The sequence below is a fragment of the Benincasa hispida genome, chromosome 11 (assembly GCF_027475165.1).
Source record: "Benincasa hispida cultivar pf3 chromosome 11, pf3_genome.v1.1, whole genome shotgun sequence".
Taxonomy (NCBI): Eukaryota; Viridiplantae; Streptophyta; class Magnoliopsida; order Cucurbitales; family Cucurbitaceae; genus Benincasa; species Benincasa hispida.
The window spans coordinates 3076534-3091540 of NC_143488.1; the positions used below are offsets into that span (position 1 = coordinate 3076534).

The following is a 15007-nucleotide window of genomic DNA, read 5'->3' on the forward strand; positions in this document are numbered from 1 at the left end:
TTTCTATACCTTTCATTCTTGGTATGAGAGGGAAACGAGAATAGAAAAGAGTGTGAATGGAAGAGATAATTAACTCTTAAAAAAAATCCATTCAATTTCAATGGAGCAAGTCAAATTTTTTATCAATTTTCAATTTAGTTTGACACGTGAATTATAGTAGAAATTTTCTTAATCATCAATTATTCTTCTAAATTTTCTTATTTTCAGAATGTAATATTGTTTCAATTATCGTTGATGTTTTCTTCTAAAATTAATTTGAATCGATCCAATCACATATCTAACTCAAAAGACTTATTCGTCGAATTTACATAAATGCCACGTAACCTATCTTTAGATTATGTACCCTACATCAAAGTTTTCCACCATTCTCACAAGAATTTTCAAACACCAAAATTTCCCCCAAAAAGTTACTCCAAGTACACTTCATTTATAAGCAATTAATAAGATGTAGCACAAATTTAGGGGGTGATATTGGGTCCATGCTAGAAGACTTTGAAATAAACTAGGGAAAATTTTTCTATGGGCTACCACTTTCTACATTTTTTTTTTTTTTTTTTTTTTTGAAGTGTACAAATATTTTCTTTCAAACTTTTATGTCTCTTAATTTTGTCCTTCTAGCTATAGTAAATGTGAAGGGTTTTATACATGGGTTGAATTATAGAAAATACTTTAAACTTTGATATTTATTTGAAAGATATTCTTATATACTTTTAAAAGTTTCAATATTACTCTCAAACTTTTCTAAAAGTTGTAAAACTATCTTTGTAGTATAAACTTTTTAGCTTTTTTTAAGCAACAATTGGCACCTGAATGGTATGGCATTAACCAAGAACGAAAAATTGGACCATCACTTATTTTAGGCTATTGCTACATCATTCCAAGTCTCGATTTATATCTTTTTAGTATGGTGATTTTAAAAAAAAAATGCTTGTTAATAGAAAAAGAAAACTTTTTAATATGAACTTGTTCTCCACGATTAAATTTTATTTTATTGAATATTAAATACTTTATAAATTTAAAGTTAATAATCTATTGATCGCAATTCAAAGAAAAAAAACTAAGGACCAAACATACAACCATTATTTTCGTATTTCAAAAGTTTTTTCAATTAAAATTCCCCCTTAATTTTACTTTTATATTTTATCTTATTTTTTCCCATCAAATTAGCATCATATTCATTAAAAAAATTTAATAAAATAGAAAAAGCATTTGCATTTGCTGAATGTTTATTTAAACATAAAAATGGAAGATTTTTTTTTTTTTTTTTTTAAAAAAGGTCCTATTTTGAGTAATCACGGTTCAAAGAGTACTTGTATAGGCTGCAAGTGAACGTCTATAAAAAAAATGTCGTCATAAAGTCATGTTCGACCCTATCTATGTTTCAAGATGTCCTAAGAACATACTCATTCTTAATTGTGAATAGACTTTTGAGTTAGGAGTGTTAATATGCAAAATAACTCGAATTTCTAATCATTTACTTGCTTTTACCACTCAGGCTATGTCATTGTGGACTTTTTAATGAGAAATTATTGGAATACTATAAAAAAAAGTCAACCATTATATGGCTTTTTTCATGGAGTAAAACCATGATATGATCATTTACCCCCATAGTATAAAAATGATTAATTAAGGTCCAATTTGGTATGTCAAAACCTTAACCTTTTCAAAATGGTTAGATATAAAAAGGATGTAATGTTTTATGATCTAACCTAAAGTGCTAGTAAAGATGAGGATAAACAAACCTATTATAAACCAAAAGGCTAATGATATGTTTAACCCCCTAATGTTTTGGTGTTTTTTTCAATTCTGTCCCTGATCTTTCAAGAGTATAAATTTCAACCCTCACATTCTGAATTTTGTTCAATGGCCAATTCATTATAGCAGTTTCTATGAACCAACCCAAACCGATAGGTCAGTTTTCAATGTTAGTTCGTAACCCAAACCGATAGGACGGTTTTCGATGTTAAAATACCATTTTGGTCCTTGTATTTAAATGTACAATTTCAATAAAACTTAAAATTAGTCTATGTAGTTAGTTAATCGACCTTTCCCAAATATATCTAGCAATCCCTTTATCAACTGTGCATATATATTGACTACATGAAAAGTATAATTATTACTTGACCAATCTCAATAAAAGTTAAGTTTGCCACACTAAATTTAGGATCTATTTAAAGTACAAAGACTAAATTTAAGATTTATTAAAAATGTAATGACTAAAATGGAACGAAACCTAAACTACACGAATCAGAAAGATACTTTAACTAACTCCCCGAACATAAGACGAAATGATAGAATATATGAGTGATTAAGATTACATTATACAAGACAGGACCATACATAAAAATCAATAAAATCTCAAGGATAGGACAGCAGGGGACTCAATAAGAGTGAATATAATTTGTACCAATTAATAAGAGTGAATATAATTTGTAGCTATATTAAAGTAAAGAGTAAGAATTTTGAATTTGGATAGGTATATGAAAGAACCTGGCTAAGCTGTCCCCCCTCCTTTTGCCTATATTATGTTTGAATGAAGTCAACAAACCCCTTCCCTTTCCTTCATTCAGCCCATCAGAGCTTATTATCTCACAAATCTACAAAAGGCTAGAACAATTTCACATAGGTATAATGAAAGAAGCTGGCTAAGCTGCAGATCATTCACAGAAGAGTGAGTGAGTGAGTTTCAGGATATGAATGATGATTCTTTTTCGTAACTCAGGTTTCTAACCGGAATTCCAAAGCAGTTTTCGACTCTGAACGGGCGGTGCCAGCCCCGGGATGTCCCGAATGTCCTTGTTATCTGGATTCACCAGCTAAGGAGGAGGAATACAGAACCAGAAATGTTCAGCTAAATGTAGAAAGAAAGAAAGAAAGAAAGAAGAATGAGAAAATGGTAGGTACCTTGACAATGATAATGGCAATGACACCAAGGACAATGATGAAGAGTAAGGCCATTATACACTTATCAGTTGCAACTTGTCTCCCTAATTCCTTCACAAGTTTTGAGGCTTTCTTCAGTGAGAAATGTATGGAGTCGAGCTCGTTCACTATTCTGCTCATTTGCTCTGTCTGTGCCTTCAGAGCTGCTGCTGTCTCTGTTCCCACGTTCACTGTCTCTTGAACTACCTATCGTATACATAGAACCACCACATATCATTTTATTTCAAAGGCTAACAAGCTGACAATTTTGTACATTTGAAATCTGTTACGATTTAAAATCGAATAGAAAGAATGCAATGCCAAAGACAAACTAACCTTTTTTGACCTCTCAATTGCTTCATCGGTCTCATCCATCATCCTGTTTCCTTTATCAATCAATTGTTGATTTGTCATATCTGCAATAACATAAATAGCCTATACATTAGTAATTTTCTTATACAACTTTGTTTCACATCAGCAGTAATGTTGTGTCATTGCAACTTCTTTTTTTCAGTTTAAATCATTTTGCTATTACTACAGCAGACATCATATAGGTCATAAGTGAGCCCAGAAGTGGTCGAACTCACTTATCGGTTTAAACATTTGAAACCTATGCTGAAACCAATTAACATTTGGACCAGAATATTCAGTTTTTTGCCCATTATAGTATTTCAGGCTTCAGCTCATATATTACAGTAATAATGTTCAGAAATGGTTTCAATCATGAACTAAATAACAAAAACCAAATATGCATACTTGAAGCTAGCAACACATTTTCTTCCCCATAACTTTCACCAGGTCCATCAAAGAGATCGATACGCTTGTTGTCGAGAGTGCTTGCATGTCTGCATCGTCATCAACAACAACCATTATTGATGATAAACGATTTCATATATAAATAGAGTTGTTGATGTTGATGTGTTATGTTATTTGTTAATTTTTTTTTTTTTATAGAAACCATTGCTTTTTAGAAAAAAAATGAAAAAATATATATGAAGGCATACAAAAAACCAAGCCCACGAAAACCCTACTAAAGAAAGGTTTCCAACTAAGTAAAATGACATTTGTTCATTACATCAGCTCCCGAGTCAAAGCAAATACTTTTCAACTGTATTAAGCGGGGGTTAGGGTTAGGGAAAGGAACCTGAGTCAAATTAAGAAAATAAGTTCTTATAGGCAACCAAATACATTTGTTTTAACTCATTCGAGGAGAACAAAAGAAAATCAGTGAATAGACTAGAAGAAGAACAGAGATATTTAAGTCAGTCAAATGAAAACGAAAAAGATATATTAATGACAAGGAAATAAGCGACAGTACTGAACACCTTTTGAAGAAATGTAACCAATATTCATGGAATTAGCTTTAACTAACAAATGAACCAAATAACAAAGTTGAAAATAGATACTGAATCTTACTGCTTTTTAAGGGCAACATATGAGTTCAACTCTTTGATCTGCATAGAGATACAGAATATTTAATAACTATACACTACACAACAGAAATAAGAAGGAACATTTCTGAAATAATAAAAGAAAACTCCTTTACAAAGAATTCAAAGTTCATGTCTCACCATAGACTGTTTTTTCTCACTCAGCATTTTATTAGTGTTAGAATTATTCCTGCCTTCTAAATCCTTGACTTCTCTGTCAAACTCTTTAATAAGCCTGTAAAAGAAATAAACAGAAAGTGTTTACCAAAAGAAACAGGAACAATTCAAAGGAACTATATCTTTAATGATGAGCCACCATCATCAAGATTAAAAAGAATTTTAATTAAAGATGAATGAATGATACAGGTGAATTGTTTAATAGCATATTGTTGACCAAGTCCAGAAACTTCAAGATACAAGAACGAAATGTACAGACTGCCCAATGTTCTCCATCCAAGAATGACCAAGGATTATTAACTAAGAAAAAAATCCATATTAAATGCTATAGTTACCCATTTATTCATTGTCATATACCAAGGGGTAGAGTAGAATTGAACTTAAAGAAAACAGTGATTTCAAATACAAATTCAATGGGTTCCCTCTCAAACAAGCAAGGTGTAAGCCTTGAGATAGAATGAGACCTTGATTACAATTTAATATATACATGCACATATATACACACATACATATAAACGAAGTATAAATATGTATAATAATCAGTTATTACTAAACATATTGGTGCGAAAGTACAAAAAATATATATACATATTTAGACATCATACCTATTTCTTAAATATAGATTATAAAAGTTCATTCTTAACATCATTATTATGACTAATAGGGTCCACATATTTTTTAAATTTATTGTTATCCATGTTAATCAAAACCTAGGTAGTAAAAGTAGTAAAACTTAAAGGTGGAATTATACAACTCACAATATATTAGCATCCCATATACAAGGAAACTTTACATCTTTTAGGAAATTGAGACTTATATAGTTCCTCTAGTTATCAATAAGCTAAACAAGCCTCTGCTTAAGAGGCATAAACCTCGCACGATCCAAATAAGGCAAACATTCCAAAGCTAATAGTTTGAGCCTTGTCTCAAGGCGAGCCTTGAGGGAATATCTTTTAAGACATTTCCTTCACACAATCACAGCCCAAAAGAGGTGGAGAGATTTAAAATTCAGAAACACCTTCTGATAGAACTTGAACTATTGGAAGAAATTCCAGTAGAGAATATGCAGACACCATCGAAAGTAGATTACAAAGGAAGAATCAGATGTGATATACCTCTTACATTCTCGCATCTTATCCGTCAACTCTTCCAATTGTCTACTCCGCCTATTTGAATCCTTAATCTTCTCCAACTTCTGAAATCCATTTCTGTAGATATAACAAAAACAAGGCCAAATTTGAGGTTTAAGCTCATAAAACAAGCTCACGGCAAATGTTAATCAAAGTTCATGCAAACCCATCATTTAAAAAAACAGCAATGAGCGAAAATACGGCAGTTTCTAGAACAGAGTTGACGGGGGATGAAGAATCAAAGAATCCTTACGACAGAGCTCGGAAGATATCATTGATTTGCCCCTCGATGTCTGCAAGTTCCTCGCTGATTGAAGATAAGGAATCCATCTTCAAAATTCAAACCTCCAAGAAACAAAATACACCGATTCTTGTCCTCCTCAGAGACTAAGGCACATTACAATAGCTAAAATCTTAACAATTTTTTCAAGATCTTAAGCTCCCACCTCCCGAAATTCTCAGAATCCGATTAATCAATGTGAATGGCGAAAAACCCAACAAACAAATACCAATGCGAACCGAAAATAACAAACGAATTCAATCAGATCATCATCATCTCACACATTCATCATCTCTCGCAAACACCCAATTGATAAAACGAAGCCAAAACTTCGAAACATCAGCCAACAGATCCAAAAAAAAAAAAAAAAAAAAACCAGCTACAAACAAACCCAGAAATTTAAAATAAAAAAAAAAAAAAATGAAACCCAAATTCAGAGAGATCTGAACAATGCAGGTCAAAATGACGATCTAAGAAGAAAACCCACGAACCAATTCCTTTCAGAATCTTCCCCTTATAATGGAACACACAACAAACAGCTCCGCCTCGTGATTTACACAAAAACCTCCAATGTATTGTACAGGAAAACTTGATTTTGATTGGATTTTTTTTTCCCCTAAGATCTTGAATCGAATATAATATAAAATGGGGCTTTTTTTCTTTTGTGGGGTTTTTTTTTTTTTTTTTTTTTTTTGTTGTTGGGTTTACAGAGAGGAAGGGGAAGAAGAAAGCGAAGGGGAGAGGGGGGTTTTTGGCTCTCAAGAAACAGAGGAGATGAAGTTTCGATTTTTTTATATTTTTTAAGAAAAAATAAAAATAAATTTTTTTTTTGGGTCCCGTAATTTTGGGCCAATAAATAACTGGAATGGTTGTTTTTCTTTGTTGGGGGGTCAGAAATTAGAATCAATCGCACTAGACAACGCGTAGCTCCACGCGCTTCTTCTTTTTTGTTTTTTAAATATCGTGCATTTCTTTTATTAGGTCTAATAAAATATGAAAATTAGGAAGTGTTTCAATTTCAAGTAGTATATTATGCATGTGGATTTATCATCCATTAATTTTAGAAAAATTATCCATTTATATCCCTAAATCTCAAATATTATATTAATTTAAATCATAAAAAAGTAATTATATCAATTTATATTCTTTAAACTTTTGTAAATGTATCAATTTACTGACATATCATTTAGAAAAACTTCATATGAAATTTATATTTATATCAATTAAATCCATAAACTATAAATGAATCAAATTAGACCTTTAAATTCTTTGAAAATCATCTATACATTTATCTTAATTGTCCATTTTGTTAAAAATCAACATTAAAAGAAGTCTACATGTACTTGAGAATTAATGTAAGAATGATTTTCAAATGTCCTAATTGATTGGTTCATGATAAATTTAGGAGTTTAATTGACTTATATTATTAAGTTTTTCACGATATTGGTCGATCGAAATAAATTGATACATTTTATAAAAATTCATAATTTAAGTTGATATAATTATTAGTTCAATATTTAAGTGATATAATCCTCGAAATTTAGGTGTATAAATTGATATTTATCGTTCATTTTAATATTTACTAAATCTGAATTGAAATGATTTATTTATTTTCCAAACACTTTTAAGGGAAGTGGTCTTTAAAAAAAATCTAGAGCCAATTGTTAATGAAATGAGAGATTATCATTTAACAAACTATTGTATTAAGCTTTTCTTTGTGCTATTGATTAGGGGTGATAATCCGTTCGATTTTATCGATTTTGGAGTCAATCAAGAATTAAACTAAACCAATCAGCTTTACAAAAAAAAAATTCAAACCAATGTCGGATAAAGAACATAACAATATATTAATTTTATTTGGATCAGTTTATTATCGGTTTGGTTATTAGTTTTTGGAATTTTCTTTTTTTTTTCTAATATTTTTGTTTTTTATTTCCACTTTGTTTTGAATGTGTCCTAATTTTAAATTAAAATTGGGCTATTATATATATATACACCCTTAAAAATAAACTCTTCATTAGGAACTTTTAAATATTTTAATTATTATATTGTATTTTAATTATGATATTATATATACATGTATGTTTTTTGATGTAGAAAAATGGCAAGAACAAAACAAAAATGTCAAATTTTAATATATATATATATATATCACTGGTTTCGTTCGGTTTTGATTGGTTCTTCAAATAAGAAATCGATCCGAACCGATATTTTTTTGTTTTCTTTGAATACAAACCAATATATCCAGTTTTATATTAAAAAAATCAAACCAAACTATTAGAACAATTTAAATCGGTTTGATTTTTTTTTTTTTTTTTTTTTTTTTTTTTTTTTTGCACCCCTACTTTTCATACAAAATGAGAAAATAAAAAGACAACATTAAAAGTGTTCACATTTTTACTTTTCCACCAATATGATTGCAACAACTATATCTTTGCATATAGTCATTGTTTCAGCTATGGAAAACAGCTAGAATAATTCATATTTTTTTTTTTTAGAATAGGTGAATAATTCATATTCAAATAAATATACTAAATTAATTATTATTTAAAAAGAACACACAAGCTGTCCTAAAATTACAACAATGCCCCTTAGTAGAATGAAGCCAAAAATAAATAAATAAAAATCAAATTCCAAAGATATACCAACCTCTCTTATTTAGGAGGACAATGTGGACAAATTGAGATTAGAGATGATCATGTTAACTTATCATATTCCTCAATCACTATTTCATTTGGTTGCTAATAAAGATTAATGTAGCTTCATCATCATCATCATAAAAAAAAAAAAAAAAAAAAAAAAAAAAGAAGTGATTAATGTTGCTCCCTTCAGTTTAAATATCAATAAAACTAAAAAAAAAAAAATGAATTCTCGTTAAAAAATCAAACTCAAAACTAAACGTGTATATATGTACAATCGCGTAAGATTCCTTTTAAAATTAAATTAAAACAACTTAACCCAACTACAATATAACAAAACATATGATCGGTTCATTTTTAATATTTTTTTTTTTTAGTTTTCGATCCAATTTTAATTTGACTCTCAAACCAAACTAATCATGAACACCTTTTTTGTAGTTGATTGATATGTTGATCACAGTATTATGAAGTTATAAACAAAACAAGATAGATTGACATGGTAATTAGATTTTAGGCCATGTTTTACATTGTTTCTCCTTTTTCACTTAAGAGTGTATATTGTAGAGTTTGAATGATCAGAATCTAGATTGAGAAGTTATAAGTAAAACAAGATTATAGGTTAAGATTATGTTGTAGTTTTGACATTCTTTGTGGGTGATGTGACATGTTTATCATAAGATGGAAAATTTTGTAATACTAAAATAGTATGGAAATTTTTTCTTATTACCACTAATGCACAAAAAGAAGCATGTAAGAATTTTGTGGGACTCATAAAGTAAAATCATTTATCATCAAATGATGTGTCAAATATTTAGTGAATGGAGTATATAAAACTAGAAAGTTTTACTTTTGGAGTGACATGGAAAATTAGACAAATGATAGATTGACACATGGAAAAGAAGGAAAATACCAAAACATAACGTTGAAATGTTCAAATGATCAACTTTGCAATTAGTTCTTAGAATCAATAGATTTTCAAATGGTTTACTTTTAAAAACTGAAGCTCTTCTTATTTAATGATCATGATACTTCTCAAAAATCGACATTTTTTATCAATGGAAGAACAATATCACCATTTTTGTTAAAAAAATATATCAAAATGGAGGATTGACTCATTTCATTAATAAATATATATGTAGGAAATCTTTTAATAACACGAATTCCTGTGTTGGCAAAAATCTCCGTAGGGAATCTTCGGTTTGGTCAGGGATAGAGTCAAACCGAGGATACAAAACGGGTCCCCTAATCGGGTACAAGACGGGTTGAGGAGGGTATCCCGACCCTGACCTGAATATTTTTTTATTATATATATTAATACGGTAGCTTAAAATCTTTCGTTTTTTATTTTTACTTTTTTTTTTAATTCATACTATAACTAACTATAACTTTTTATTAAATTTAAAATAAAGACATGCTAACATTTTTTGTTATTAATTTAAATAAATAAAATAATACTAATATTAATCGATTACCTAAAATATTTATAATTTCAATATAAATATAAAAATTTAATTGATTTTAAATACAAAAATAAAAAAATAAAAAATAAAATATGGAATTTTTTTTTCGTGGGATCTGATGTCCAAACAAGGATTCTCAACTTCCAAAACGGGAAATAGGGTAGGATAGGAATGGGGACCATTGCCACCTCATAAACTCAATGATATCTCACGACATGGAATTGGCTAAATCCCTAATACAATTTCATAGAAACTCATCGATATCTTGTTTTTATAAGACAAAAATTCTTGAATAATTCACATCACTTATCCATCTATTGTAATAAAAGATTCTATGTGAAAAAAACGGTATCAATAATTATGATTTTAAGGGATATAGTTGACATTTGCCAAGTTATTTATCTCACCCCTTCCAAGTGAATTTGAGCATTGCCTTTTCTGTAGAAAGTTTACCTTTCTTTTCTTTATTCTTTTGTGAGTTCAATACACGTTTCTCATACCAGTGTATTTGTTATAATTTAATTTATTTTTTAATAATATGGTATGTTTTAAATCTATTTATAATTACATATAAGTTTCAAATTTTGTTAGGAAAATATTGTAAGTTTAAAAGGGACAAACTTCTTCAAATTTGACTTTTTAAAGTCAATTGTGTCAATATCAGACAAAAAATGTCACTGGTTCAAGAGATAAATTTTATACTTTTTGAAGAAGATCGACATACCCTTTTCTTAGAAAAGAAAAATTGAAACCATCTCAATCAAGCCACCTACCCCATTTATTCCCATTAGTTGAAGGATCTTAGATTGAAGATATGATCTTTAAGTTTTTTCTTTTTTTCTTTAGAAAAAAAAAAAAAGAAAGGACACTTGAGAGTTCCTCTATCATCACGAAAAAAAAAAGATTACTAGAAGAATAAGTTCAAATGTTGAGGGGTCGGGATAGAAGTAAAGAGACAACCACTCCAAAATCGACGAAGTCCACCTTGTGGAACACAATAAGTAATTGTAATGACATTTTCTTTTCCCTAGATGTATTAAAATGACTTTGCTTTCCAACCCTAAATTAACTTTTGCTTGACTTTAAATGTGCAAATTTATAAGACGAAAAGAGAGAAATTTGACAAAAATGACCCCTCCCACTTTATTTTTTGAAAAAATGTCACTTTTTAAAAAACATGTTTTTTTGGAACTACGAAAGTGATGTAAGCAAAGAAAAACTTGATATGATTAGTTACCTTTTATCATTCCAATCAATTAATTGCAATCTCATTCTATTATCTATCTTAGTTACAATTACTAATAAATTACTATCACTAATAAATTACCTATCTCAATCACAAATTAATTACGATTTCGTTATAAGACAAAAAAGAAAAAAAAAAGAGATTAATGAAATAAAGAAACTAGTTTTAAAAAAATGAAGTGAAGAAACTCAATCGGGCTTCATAACGCATACATCGGATCCTTACCGAGTCAATGAGGCAGTGGGGACCATGTATCCCGTCAGGTTATAAAAAGGGGAAAAGATTGAATTGAAGAAATCCAGTCGGGCTTCATAATGCATACATCGGGCTCTTATTGGATTGATGGGGACTGGGTGTCCCACCGGGTTTTCATCCCTCCCTCACTCTCTCTCTCTCTTTTTTTTTTTTTTGGTTCAACACCGAGTCTGGTAGAAATTACCCAATTCTGACTCAGACCAGGTATCCATCAGATTTTTCTCTCTTTTTTTTTCTTTTCTTTTTTTAAATATCTTACTCACTATTAATACCTTATTCTTTTTAATTGTAGGAAAATTTATCGCGCTTGATATTGTTTTTTATTGTACTTGATTTTTCATAGTTGATGATTTTTTTCACTAATCCAATCTCAAGTGAATGGTTATTAATTTTATAAGATTAAAACTTATTTTATTTTTCTTTTTTGTTTAAATTGTTGAGTTTCCATGTTTTCCATTGATTTGGGGTTATTATAATTGTTTTGTATAATTTTGCATGGTTTTACATAGTTTAGATTGGTTGTGCATGAATTAGATTGATTTTGCAAGGTTTTCCTTATTTGTATGATTTTGCATGATTTTTTTTTCTTAATTTTTACTCATCCAATCTCAAGTGAATGGTAATTAATTTTATAAGATTAAAACTTAATTTGTTTTCAATTTTTGTTTAAATTATTGATTTGCCATGATTTTTCATTGATTTGGGATTATTGTACTTGTTTTGTATGATTTTGCATGGTTTAGATTGGTTTTGCATGAACTAGAGTGACTTTACAAGGTTTTCCTTATTTGCATGGTTTTGCATGATTTTTTTATTTTCACAAATTCAATCTCAACTGAATGGTAATTAGATTGGTTTAAGTTGGTTTTGCATGATTTAGAGTGATTTGCAAGGTTTTCCTTATTTGCATGGTTTTGCATGATTTTTTTTATTTTCACAAATTCAATCTCAAGTGAATAGTAATTAGATTGGTTTAAGTTGGTTTTGCATGATTTAGAGTGATTTTGCAAGGTTTTCCTTATTTGCATGATTTTGCATAATCTTTTTTTTTTTTTTTTTTTTCATTAATTCAACCTCAAGTGAATGGTAATTATACTACAAGAAATCGCACTTCTCCCGAAGTCCAAAATCGCTGGAAAATGGTGAAAAATGTGTCGGGAGATCCTCTCTAGACAACAAACTGATCGTCGGGAGTTTGGTCGGAAAAAATCCGTTAGGAGTGGAACTCCCGACACAAGAAAGGGACCGTCGGGAGTTATTCACGAACTCCTGATGCAGAATGTAGGTCGTTGGGAGTTACGGAAACTCTCGATAGTTAGTATACGTCATCGAGAGTTCCAAGAACTCCCAACGGCCCACTAATGCGTCAGGAGTTCCAGCACTCCCGATGGGCTATACCATTCGTTGGGACTTAGGGCAACTCCCAACGACCCAATTATGCGTGGGGAGTTCCTTTACTGGTTGAATATTGGCTTTTACATTTTTTTAATTTGTAATTTGTAATTTTTTTAAATTTTATCTGAGTATCACGTTCACGTTCAAACAATCTAAACATCCATGTTCAAATAATCTAAACCAAACTTGACTCACCATGTTCAAACATTCATAAACATTCATAAACACACAAAAGTTCCAAGTTCAATGACAAAACGAATATAACCTAATTCTACCCACCCCCACGACATTCCCGACGCTTATAAACATAAAAAAAACACATAAAAACCTACAAGTTCAACTCCCTACACACCCCCCACAATATTCAAACTTCATAAACAGGAACGAATACACAAAGAACTCAAACTTTCCCCCCAAAAAAATCTAAACAAAACTCGACCCTGAAGGAACTCTGATCAAAGAGTACCTATGAGCGGGAGCAAGATCGTTCCAAATTCATTGTGACAGAAAAATAAGCATTCACGAACATACATACAAGTTATGCATTTTAGAATAAATTACGACATGCTTTCAATAAATTAAATACAAAGAAATGAGAGACTCACATTTGAAGAACTCTTCCTCTGTTTCTCTCTCGCTCTCGTCAAGAACAACACCTCTCTTTGTTGCTGTGATCGTTTACCCAAATCTTTCGCTCTCGTTCAGCAAACGAACTGTCTTCTACACGAATAAGCAATAACTTGGATACCACCACTTAATGACCTTGGTATTCTCGAAAGTAAGAATCCAGGAGGTGTGGGCTCTATTGGATTTGGTAGAGGGAAGGAGGAAAGAACGATCGTATTTAACGACCAAGCAAGTAGGAGAGTTTAGAGTCTATCGTATAGACTGGTGCTTGATCGTTTAGTAAAGGTACACGTGTTGGGGTTGATGCCCTAAACTCTCGTTGGGTCCTGTAGTTTGTAAACATTGTATTGAACAAACGTTTGTGATGTAATAATATATGATATTTTTCTTCACTATTGTCTATGAAACATAGGAAGTTTTATTTGTTTTACCACAAACCAATAAACTAAGATCTCTGGTTGTCGTTGTAACTTAAGCATGTATGTGGAGATATATAGGTGGATCATGACTTAAATGATAACCAAAATAGTTTGTAGTATACGGATATAGGAGGGAAATTTTTTCCTGATGATGCTACGGATGCGGCCCGTTTTGTAGAATAATTACAAGTGTTGTGACTTGCTACAGATGGTATGATCCTGATCATTCATGTGGAGACATGTGAGTGAGGGGTCCTATACAAAGGAGATTGTATAAGACCAGACCACGAAGTGTTATAGTCTCGTTATATAACACCGTTCATGATAAAGACTTCATTTCACTAGGATGACCATAGGTAACATGACCTCAATTCTGAGTGAGTTGGGAACTCTTGCCTTTGAGGGCGGTCCTTTGATTTGCATGTGGCCAGATTGCCAACTTAAATCTACCATTTTGGAGATTCGTCTGATTGGGGAGTTGGAAACTCAGCTACACGAGATAGAATTCACTCCTTCCTTGAAGCAAAGGTAAGTAGATAGATTGCTTCCTTAAAGGCTAATTCTGGGGCTTGAACGATGTGGCACCACATACCTTCTCATGGCCCGAGAAGTGTCCACATATAGTAGGACTATGTTGTGTTGTTTATTAGAGGGATCGGTGGTACTTAAGGAGTTAGATGTAACTACAGAGGCAAAACGATAAATTGGCCCATCTGTACTTACGAGCATCTGTGAAGGGTTATCGTACTGTTGATTGGTTATATCCGATGGACATAGAAATATATCTGTGGTGAGAAGAATGCAGTTGTCAGTCTTTAGTAGAATGTCGGACAGTTAATGGATGGTGGATCTCATGGCTAAAGAATTTAATCAGCTATTCACGTACCGTTGGAGCTTCAAGCCACAAATCTATAAGGTCTCCTTGGTAGCTCAATGGATTCAAGTTGAGAATCAGTTTTTGGGTCAGTTTGAAGTGTTCAAATTGACAAGAGAGAGTTTGATTATATATGATATGATTAAACTGGTC

The 15007-nt window shown here is 30.9% G+C and overlaps 1 protein-coding gene across 3 annotated transcripts; it reads right to left on the reverse strand.

The window, feature by feature from the left end:
* Window positions 1-2265: 2265 nt before the first annotated feature.
* NPSN11 (Putative plant snare 11) lies at window positions 2266-6706 on the reverse strand. 3 transcript variants are annotated; one of them, XM_039047214.2, is made up of 9 exons: window positions 5913-6706; window positions 5645-5737; window positions 4494-4587; window positions 4339-4376; window positions 3679-3767; window positions 3259-3338; window positions 2905-3129; window positions 2732-2816; window positions 2266-2597 (listed from the first exon to the last, which is right to left on the reverse strand). In XM_039047214.2, the coding sequence occupies exons 1-9, from the start codon at window positions 5987-5989 to the stop codon at window positions 2590-2592; spliced, it is 789 nt and encodes a 262-aa protein (XP_038903142.1). In that variant the 5' UTR covers window positions 5990-6706; the 3' UTR covers window positions 2266-2589. The 3 variants fall into 3 exon arrangements, with proteins under 3 accessions (XP_038903142.1, XP_038903143.1, XP_090162609.1); XM_039047215.2 differs by having other exon boundaries at window positions 6431-6699; XM_090306483.1 differs by having other exon boundaries at window positions 2482-2816; window positions 5913-6702.
* Between the last annotated feature and the right edge of the window lie 8301 nt (window positions 6707-15007).

Coding starts and splice junctions, on each gene's coding strand:
- NPSN11 (XM_039047214.2), bottom strand. CDS start 5,989: ATGGATTCCTTATCTTCAATCAGCGAGGAACTTGCAGACATCGAGGGG. Junction 5,738..5,912: donor GATATCTTCCGAGCTCTGTC/GTAAGGATTCTT, acceptor TTATATCTACAG/AAATGGATTTCAGAAGTTGG. Junction 4,588..5,644: donor AAGATGCGAGAATGTAAGAG/GTATATCACATC, acceptor TTTCTTTTACAG/GCTTATTAAAGAGTTTGACA.